We start from the raw sequence: 10453 nt of genomic DNA on the forward strand, positions 1-10453 counted from the left end.
ACGGTTTGGTTGAAAACCTCATTTAGTGATGGGGAAATAATATAGACATCTAGCTTTATAGTGCCACCTGGTGAACAATCAAAAGTATTTACACCAATAACTGTTAACTGGGTGTACACTTAGGCGCAATGCATATAATTGCAGCAGTGTAGCTCTGTTTGGTCGAGATATTAATTGCACAATACCTGTTGGATTTCGCACAAAGATATTCACACTGTCTCTGCAGGCTTGCATTCTTCCCATAATAGTAGATGCACCTCTCTGTCCATATACAGCACACCCTTATCCAGAGTGACTTACATTTTATCTCAATTTTTTTATATATATACTGGGCTCAGGGGCCCAGCAGTGGCAGCTTAGTGGCCATAGGAATCAAACTCGCAACCTTCCGACTGGTAGCCCATAACCACTAGACTACCACATATGTAAAAGACAATGTGATCAAATCAGACCACCTTTTTTCATTGCTCCATGGTCTATTTCTAATGATCAAATGTCAAATGAAAATGTTTTTGGTGATAGGCCGAGGCCTGCAAGGGAACACCAACATTTATTTATTTGTTGTCAATTTGTGCTACAGTAGATTTTATGTGGGAATCGGACCACACAGGATAGCCTTTAAGCCCCACATGCTTTATTTAGTCTTACCTTTAAAAAACATTTTAACCTATAACAACTATGGTATACAAATGGTTAAAATGTTCTAATTTTATTTTTTTACATACCCAAATGCTTCTTTTTGTACAGAAAATAATTTAGGCACAACAAATAAAAAGACAACATGGTGCCATTTAATTAATTTGTGTATTTCTTGACCTTGCCAAGCTACTTTTAAGGTTCTCAAAGGTTATTCAGTTAATGTTAAATCAGATATGCATAGCATTCAATAATTGTTGTGTGCGGATTTATTTACATTTATTGCAGACACTGTTATCCAGAGTGTTTTACAAATTATTTTTGAACAACTGAGAGTTAAGGGCCTTGCTCCGGGGCCCAAGCACTGGCAGTTTGGTGGACCTGGGATTCGACCTCATGACCTTCTGTTCAATAGCCCAACACCTTAACCACTGAATTAAGGCTACCACATCCTCAGGTTTATTTGATTAGGACCATTTTATTTCATTCCAGTCAAGCAGGAGCCACATCTGATTCAAACTGTTACTAACTGTAGATTATTAGGTATAGCTTATTTTTGACTAGATTTAAAATCGGTGCTTTCTGGATAAAACTGGACACCCCGGGTGGACAACTTGTCTCAGTTTGTAAACTTGCCCTCTCTAAGATGGCGGCGATGATGACTTGTTTAATCTACTTCCGGTCCATGTCTAGTCTGAGCGGTGGCTTTAAAAGTAAACAGACTCCGCCCCCTTTGTGCGTTTTGTTTATTACGTTTGGTTTCTTTCGTTCCCGCGTTGCTTTGCTTAAGCTTGATCTACATAATGGGTTCTTCGCTTGACAAACCGTCTGATTCCCAGCCAGTTTGCCCGTTGTGTCACTGCGAGTGTTGGGATCTGATCACACTGGAGTGCGGGCACGGATTTTGTAGGAAATGCGTTAAGGAGCTGTGGAGTGGCGCGTCCACGGGCCCTTACTACTGCCTTGAATGCGACCATGAAATCAGGAAGCTACCAGACTTTGGACAGACAGACAGAGCATCAACATCTGCAGGCACGCGCACAAGTACTGACATAATCTGTCAAATTATTCTTAGATTTTCTTTTACTGCAACAGTTTCCATGCACAAACAACCAACGCGTTATGTTGATGACCGAAACGCATGGTTACCAAATCTGGCACTGTTCCCACTTTAGTATTATTGTATCACAGCTTAGGATAAGTTCATAGTTACCTCCTAAATTCGCTACGTTCTTTAATCCTGCATTGCTTCTTAATGTACTATTTTGAAATATCAGACTGTGACGTGGATTTCCTGTTACTACAAACACCACTTGGTTTTTACGTGTCATACCGGATGCATCGTTGAGAAATCAGTACAGTTTGAATTGATATACGTCTCTAACACCTTTACAGAAATGTGGATATAAGTAGATAATAGTAGATTTGATCCCTGCTATACCAAGCGACAATGGCAAGGGAGAGGACATGAGGAAGCAACTCCATCATTAGTTATGAAAGACTTATTAGTTTAACACCTGTAGCAACTTAAAAAAAAAAAAAAACACAAAGTCTTAAAATAAGCATAAAAAATATTTTTTCTGCTTTAGCTTTGTACACTTTGCAATTTGTAGGTACAGAAATACTTACTATCCTCAGCACATCATTCTCACTACAGCAGCATTCGTGACCTGTTAGAGAGAGAGAGAGAGAGAGAGAGAGAGAGTGTGTGTGTGTGTGTGTGTGTGTGTGTGTGTGTGTGTGTGTGTGTGTGTGTAAAAGGCACAGCTATTTTTGACTTTTTGAGATACAACCACCATGTTAGATACAGTAAGATGATAATGCTTATCTTTTTTTTTCCACATGCACAAGTTGTGTTGATTGTCCTGAAAGTGTGAAAGTACTTTACTCGGAGTGATCATTGGTGGGTCTGTGATGGTCTTTTTTCAGTGATAGACAGAGTAGAGTATGGTTTTGTACTTTTGTAAACAGTAAACAGTGAATTAAATGTAGCATCCTTTGCTTTTAAACGTGCCTTAATTGTGTTCTCTCCAATTTTTACAGTCCGGGGTCTTGGAAAGCGGATCACCGAGCAATACTCACCCAAAAGTTTTCTAGGGAAAAGGAAGTTTAATTCATCCTCCTTCAGGCAAAACAGCGGAGGATACAGACTAGGGACAGGTTCATCTGAGAACCACACAGTCATCATCAATGACTCTAATGACACACCAGCAAAAAAGAAAGCAACCACAGAAACTTCAAGTGAAAGACAAATAGCATCTCCTGTGCTGGGCACTTCTTCAACTAAAACTACACCTCAAGTATCTGTAGCTTCTACTAGCAAATCATGTCAAGAGGATGGTCAAAGTGACAGGAAGTTCAGCAAGGCATCTTGTAGTGGAATACAGGAGCCGCCACCAACACCAGCCAACGCAGCGTCCAAGGAGTCCCCACAAAAATATGGACGCTCATCCAACAGCAATGGGGAACAAACAGGATGTCAAAATAAGAAGGCTCCAGAATCTTCCAGCTCCTCGAATGAATCCAGTGAAAGGCCTTTAACTGACTGCGCCATAATCTGCCACTACTGCTCCGGTCGTGAGCAGAGGTCGGCTGTGAAGACCTGTCTGGTGTGTGGTGCCTCCATGTGCTCAGAGCATCTGCGTGTTCACCTGGAGTCACCCGTGTTCCAGAACCACCCACTTGTGCCTGCTGTGGACGACGTGTCACACTGGAGATGCCAAGAACACCAGGAGATGAACCGCATCTACTGCCGTCCTTGTGGGGTGTGTGTGTGCACCGTTTGCACTGTAATTGGCTCGCACAAGGATCATGCCTGCATCAGCATCAAAGAGGCTGAGAAAGAGCTCAGAGTAAGTACGAAACGGACCGAGAATCTAGAAATGTTCATTTTGTTAAACCCTGAAACATTGTACACATTTATTCAGATATTTTTGAAACAATTATTTTTATTCTCCATTTTCATAATTATGTCCATCTAATTTTAAAACTACATGTTAAGTGGTGATGAGCTGTAAAATGTAATGTCTTGTGCCATTGGACTAACTTTAACAGTGTGTGTATGGTGTGAAATGCACACTTCACCCACAGCAGTCTGGAAAATTTTATTCAAAATCTCTGGTCGAAACGATGTGAAAATCATATTCTAGCAGCTCTGCACAATAATAAAACTGTGCTATTAAATAAGTAAATTACACACCACAGTGTAACTGTTCTTACACATTTGTAGGGCATGTGCAGATTTATTCTGTGATGCCAGTGTATGTTTTTTTGTTTTTTCCCCATTCCATTTGGAAACAGAGAAATCATTTTGTCTGAAAATATTTTGTCCATGTGGACAGGGGGATTAAAATACCGAAATATCTGTATACGTGTGGACCGGTCCCTAAATTGAGGCCTGTTATTAAGGCTAATTTCCAGAACATGAAATTGATGTTTATATATATATATATATATAACATATTACTATTTTCATAGCATCTTCTTTTGATTTTGCCTTCCCGTCCTTTATACATTTTTTTGCTTTAGAAGATCATTTAAAGAGCACCTAATGTATTTTCAAGGTTTTGTGTGTCACTTGGTGTTTGCTGATTTTTCAGGCCACTCTAAAAATTGAAATGAAAAAGATACAGACAAAAAAAGCAGCCATCTTAAACCAAGTACAGAAGCTCACAGAGAAGAAATGCAGTGTTCAGGTATGTGCTACTGTATTTATCTGTCAGGATTCTTATTGTCCAAAAAATGTTTGACTCTACTGCCATGTCCTCAAACGTCTTTTTACTGTGTGACTGAAATAAAAACTTTCACAGTTTGACAATACTAATTTTATGAATTGATGCTGGATGTTGGATAATTAGATGTTCCTAATAAAGTGGAGTGTGTATTTTCTGTGCATGTATTGTGTGTATATGTGCATCCACCTAGAACCTCTTTTTTTTTTTTTATAAAACAATAGAAGTCACTAGTGGGTGTTTGCGCTGCAGTAGCACAGCAATATCAGGCCATGCGTGAAGCTCTGGACATCGAGGAACAACAGGCTCTGCACTGTGTGTCCCAGGAAGAGGACAGAGTGCTGAAGAGCATCCAGGCTCAGCTTGACATGCTCAGTCCAGCCCTTACATCTTTACAGCAAACTTTCCATCCACTGTCTAATTTAGCAGACTCACAAGGAGCATCAAGGGTTCAGGACCAGGCCTTCATCATGGTACGACTACCTACACAGGCTACAAGGAAATAAACTTTTATGTATGAAGGAGCGAATATCGTTAGTGATATTACAGAAATGTAGTCAGATTGTAAAAATAATATAACTTTTTAATTTTTAATTTTCAGGAATACAAAAAAATTACCGAGTCGTAAGTACATGCTTTTATTTTTACTGAAATTAAATAGACTTTTATAGCTTTGTAGACAAATTAGCCAGTATAATAGTATCGGTTTTTATTTGACTGATTTGATGTTAGGAAATGGTAGACCAATGATGGAAAAGTGTTTTTAATAAACATCTAATGTCAGTAATATAACTGATATGTAACTATGTATTTCACTGAAGATTCAGTAAAATAAATATACGCAGAATATTAGGATTAAGTCAGTAAAACCACCTCTTAATCTCCATCGCTTACTCCTCTAGTCTGAATGGCTTGAGTGACCCTGTGGAGCATCTGGAGTCAGTTGAGGAAGTGAACCAAGGCAGACTGGACTGCCTGCAGGATTGGACAGAGAGGAGACTGGACATTGTAGTCATTTCCATGCCTCACAGAGACCCGTTTAGGCTGCTGTGTGAGTGTTTCAGTAGGAAAAAAAGTTTCTACAGCATCCCTGTTTGCATGAGCTTACTGTCGTGCATTACTGATGAATTTGGGTATAAGTAGGCTAATGTTTTGGTATGTGTTTGCCTGTTTGTGTGTGCAGTTGTGCATGATTCCATGTGTATGTTCTGGTGTTGTGTGTGTTTGTTGAAGCTTTTGAGTGTGCATTTGTGGGTGGGTGTCTTTCAGTTTTAGTTCAGTTTTTGTTTTTGTTTGCATGTGTTTTTTATTGTGTGCTTGTGTTTGTTTGCATGTGTTTGTTTTTTATGGGTTTGCTTGTGTTTGTTTGTTTGCATGTGTTTGTTTTTTATTGGTTTGCTTGTGTTTGTTTGCATGTGTTTGTTTTTTATTGGTTTGCTTGTGTTTGTTTGTTTGCATGTGGTTTTTTTATTGTGTGCTTGTGTTTTTTTTTATTGGTTTGCTTGTGTTTTTGTTTGCATGTGTTTGTTTTTTATTGGTGTGCTTGTGTTTGTTTGCATGTGTTTGGTTTTTATTGGTGTGCTTGTGTTTGTTTGCATGTGTTTTTTATTGTTCTGCTTGTGTTTGCATGTGTTTTTTTTATTGTTCTGCTTGTGTTTGCATGTGTTTTGTTCTCTGATTTTTAATAGGGATCATTGTAATGTTTTTGATATTAAATCATTTAAATCCTTCATGCAGATGGATTCATTCCAACTCTGGACCGTAACACGGCTCACCCAAAGCTGCTGCTGTCTGCTGAGGATAGGTGTGTGGAGTACAGTGAGGCTCAGCAGGATTACCCTGACCTAGAGACTCGCTTCAACATCTTTCCTCAGGTGCTGGGTACAACTGCACTAACCCAGGGTCGCCACTATTGGGAGGTGGAGGTATCTATAGATGAGGGCCGTTGGAAGGTGGGTGTTTGTGATGAGCACATAGGCAGGAAGGGGCAAAAGGATGCCTCCCGTCTTGGCTTCTACCCAAACTCCTGGTGCCTGGTTTATGAGAAAGGCAAGGTGGAAGCACTGCATGATAAAGCAACCTCGCCTGTATGTGCCACTGGACTGAAGAAGGTTGGGGTACTTTTAGATTTTGAAGAGGGTAGCTTGTCTTTCTTCAGTGTGGGTGAAGCTGGTGCTCTTACTTTACTCTACTGCTTCCAGCATGAGTTCTCTGAGCCACTCTTCCCTGCTCTGGCTGTGTCTAAAACAAACCTCACTATCTGTAACCTGTATGCTCGATCCCCAACAGACTGAAATATTGACTGTGTCAATAGGTGAAATTTTAATATGATAAAACAACCATTTTATCTAAATATTAAAAATGATTTACTAAAAATTTATGAGCAATAACTGGGTTTTCCTATCCATAAAACTGTCATTTTTACAATTTACGTAAAAATTTGGATCAACTATAAAACCGTAGAAAGTAAATAATAAAAATGAAAGATGTTTTTTTCCTGCATTTCTATTAAAATCTTTGTTAGATCAGCGATTTTTGTATTTTACTATAAAATATTTCATGTTTTCTATATAAATTTACATTTCCTATGTTTTTCGTTTGGATTGTGTGTACTCAGTAGGATCGCCCTTTCAGACAGGTGGATAAGAGCTTTATTAGGGATACTTATGCTGTTTGTATATATGTGGAGAATTTTTGTACTTATTGTATAAGCTTCCCAACTAATCTAATTAAACTACAACTGGTTTTTATTAATAATTCCTTATCAATATGTTGTAAAAGAACCACTAAATATTAACTTTGCTACTTATATAGATTTTCATACTTGTATAATACTAAATATTGCCTTATAAATGTTCTAAACATTTTGAGAATAGAAATGGCATTCTATTCATTATTTTAAATGCTATTAAAATATATACACCACTTTAATACCTTAAACAGATAGATTTTGGATGTTTCCAGCTGTGTAACCACAGCTGTCTAGCATAAATCTAAGGTGATAAATCTAACCCTATACGTATTAAAGATAGCTTTCGCAATTTAGAAAGTTAAGCACATTAATCCAAAGCATTTATAATGCAAGCCATTACAACCCAGGCTCTGGGTTGTTTATCAGGGTTCAAGCCCCAGCACTGCCAAGCTGCCAGTGTTTAGCCCTTGAGCCAAGGCCCTTAACCCTCTGCTCCAGGTGTGCTCTGTATCAAAGAAAATAATTTCACTGTGCTGTAATGTATATGTGACAAAATAAAGGCTTTTATTTCTATGTGGCAATAAAACACTCAGCCTCCTTCACATGAGATGTATTCATCACACAGACTCTTAGGTCAATGAACAGTGTAAGAGGTCAATTTGCACATTCCTCGATAGGCTGTTGTACAAGAGAATATTAGTGTTATATTAACAGTGTTATTTAAACTGTTTGCTGTAGCATTCTCTTTTTAAACAGGTGTATATATCTGAAGATGAAAAAGTCACGATTTAGCAGAATTAACTGACTATAATCTTTTGCAGTACCACTGAATGGGAGAGGCTGGGTTGGGTCTCCAATTGGGTTGTAATTTGGTGCATGTGAAAGCCATATTCAGGTCTATATTCTTTTTGGTCAGGGTCATGGTAGTTTACATTTATATGTTTATGTTTTGGTTACGGGGGGCACGGTGGCTTAGTGCTTAGCACGTTCGACTCACACCTCCAGGGTTGGGGGTTCGATTCCCGACTCTGCCTTGTGTGTGTGGAGTTTGCATGTTCTCCCCGTGCCTTGGGGGTTGCCTCCGGGTACTCCAGTTTCCTCCCCTGCCTTGATGCCCAATGATGCCTGAGATAGGCACAGGCTCCCCGTGACCCGAGAAGTTCGGATAAGCGGTAGAAAATGAGTGAGTGTTTTGGTTACTTGATCCATCTAAATTAACTGTAAATGGCATTACAGAGGGCAAAGAGACATGAAATTATTAGTTGTACAAGAAAGACTAAAAATTAGAAATCCAAGCAAATCTGTAGATCAGCTTAAATATAAACTGATGTACATTTCTCCTGTATTGTGGTCTGCTTTATATTCTATTTTAACTGTAATTTTGCAGTTATATTAAATGTCACTCAAAATGACAAAAACACTTGTCATTCTGTGCACAGAGCTCCTGTATTGTTAAGCTGTAAAATATTGACTTGATGGATCCTTAGGAGGCTTGTACTTCACCATCAAGGCATAAATGGCTTTTGCCATCACATAACAGGATGACACTCTCCACTTCAAGAGTACTGATTATTTGAACAGTGTCTAAAGACTTTAATTAAAATAGGCTTGTCGCCTGTGGTCTTGCATGAGATAAATCTAACTTGTGACTTGGCTCGACTAAGGTTTCCAGTACTAAAGGAACTCACCGAATGAGTTCATTTGTCCATCGTTATCTCTCCATCTTGCAGTAATGTGGATCTCATTTAGGTAGAAATGAACTTGGAAGCAATTGATTTAACACTACTCATTTTTACAGTGCAAATGGAAATAAGTTATGAATGATGTAAAGTCTCCTATGAGTAGGATGTGTACCTGGAGCAGCTGCACACTAGCTTGTTGAGTGTGCACACAATCCAAGTAACAATTTAACCATCAGGAAAAACAGCTGCAATATATTGATCTTCCACTCACATAATTTCCACATCTACATCCTGTACAAAATTGTTTTTAGGCCTAGATATTCATAATCACAAGCTGGATCACTGTGAATGTGTTTTGCTTCAGTTTTGGAGAGTGTTGTCTGCCAAGAAGCAGCTTCATAGATTAACTTACTGGACTGCAGCAGGAGCAACGAACCGTATCCACGATGAAGTGTCTCAGCACTATCCCTAATTAGGCCTGATAAGGAAAATAATAATAATATGACTATTGAAAAAACATCTTATAAAATAAAGGATAAATGATGAAGATAAAAAATGTATGGATTGTAAGGATGAGATAAAATGGGATAAAGTTGCTCTGGATAAGGGCGTCTGCCATAAATGTAAATTTACAGGTAATTCTGACCTCGATTGTAAGGGTGACTAAGGAATAATATTAAATTGTTGCATATCACATTATCATGACTATTAATAAGTAATTAAATTAATGTGATATACTATTAATTATTATTCCTGAGCTGCCGTGAGTCACCGTTACAATCTAGGTGAGAATAATCTGGAAATGTACATTTATGGCGTATGGCAGACGCCCTTATCCAGAACAACTTACTTTTTTTAACTCATTTGATACAGCTGAGCAAACGAGGGTTAAGGGCCTTGCTCAGGGGCCCACAGGGGGCAGCTTGGTAGACCTGGAATTTGAACTCACAAAGTTTCAATCAGTAATCCAACAGCACTAGACTACCACATCCCTCAAGTTTTAATTAGATAGAAGCCTGACTCCACACACAAAAAAAAAAAACAGGAGCTGGCAGCCAATCAAGGGAGAGAGATTCAATGTTTTTCCGATTGAACAGCTAAGGATTTCCACAGACCCCTTGACAACTGGTTAGTAAGTAATGTGTGTGTGTGTGTGTGTGTGTGTGTGTGTGTGTGTGTGTGTGTGTGTGTGTGTTTGTTTGGGGGGGGGTGAGACATCAAGGTATCTACTTGCCTTTAGGTTGTAACTTGTGTTTATTTGGCAGCATTTTACCTAGTATGGTAACATTATCTGACTCGTACAGCAAAAATACATACACAGAGAACACAGATGGTGTAATAGGTATACACAAAACAATTCATGTCTGATAACAGATGACTAAAAGATATTGGCACAATGCACAATGCAGCTATACAGTAATTCATACTGTATGTAGCATCAGAGCTCTAAAGAACAAGCCAGAGGTGACTCCGGAGAAGAAAACACACCCTGAGATGATATAAAATAACCAGATCCAGTTTTTTATATGGAGTCCATCCTCTGATACCAGATAGTGAGATAAATCATTCATCTTTCAGATTCAAGCAGCAGTGAGTGTGTTGAATGGTTGTTCAGTATGAACATCATGGTCTGAATGATTACAGAGGATTTTTAGGTTCAAAGTGTCCACTGAGGAATGGTTAAGTCCCAGATATACACTGTTTTTGGTAAG

General features: G+C 38.6%; 1 protein-coding gene across 2 annotated transcripts; it reads left to right on the forward strand.

Annotated features, from left to right (window-relative positions):
- The first annotated feature begins 1348 nt into the window (after window positions 1–1348).
- On the forward strand, window positions 1349–7661 carry si:dkey-29p10.4 (tripartite motif-containing protein 14). 2 transcript variants are annotated; one of them, XM_027165262.2, is made up of 7 exons: window positions 1349–1668; window positions 2680–3488; window positions 4236–4331; window positions 4592–4840; window positions 4969–4991; window positions 5270–5418; window positions 6105–7661. In XM_027165262.2, exons 1-7 carry the CDS (start codon window positions 1440–1442, stop codon window positions 6659–6661), a joined length of 2112 nt encoding a protein of 703 aa, XP_027021063.1. In that variant the 5' UTR covers window positions 1349–1439; the 3' UTR covers window positions 6662–7661. The 2 variants fall into 2 exon arrangements, with proteins under 2 accessions (XP_027021063.1, XP_027021062.1); XM_027165261.2 differs by having other exon boundaries at window positions 1351–1680.
- Window positions 7662–10453: the final 2792 nt, after the last annotated feature.

The sequence above is a fragment of the Tachysurus fulvidraco genome, chromosome 10 (assembly GCF_022655615.1).
Source record: "Tachysurus fulvidraco isolate hzauxx_2018 chromosome 10, HZAU_PFXX_2.0, whole genome shotgun sequence".
NCBI lineage: Eukaryota > Metazoa > Chordata > Actinopteri > Siluriformes > Bagridae > Tachysurus > Tachysurus fulvidraco.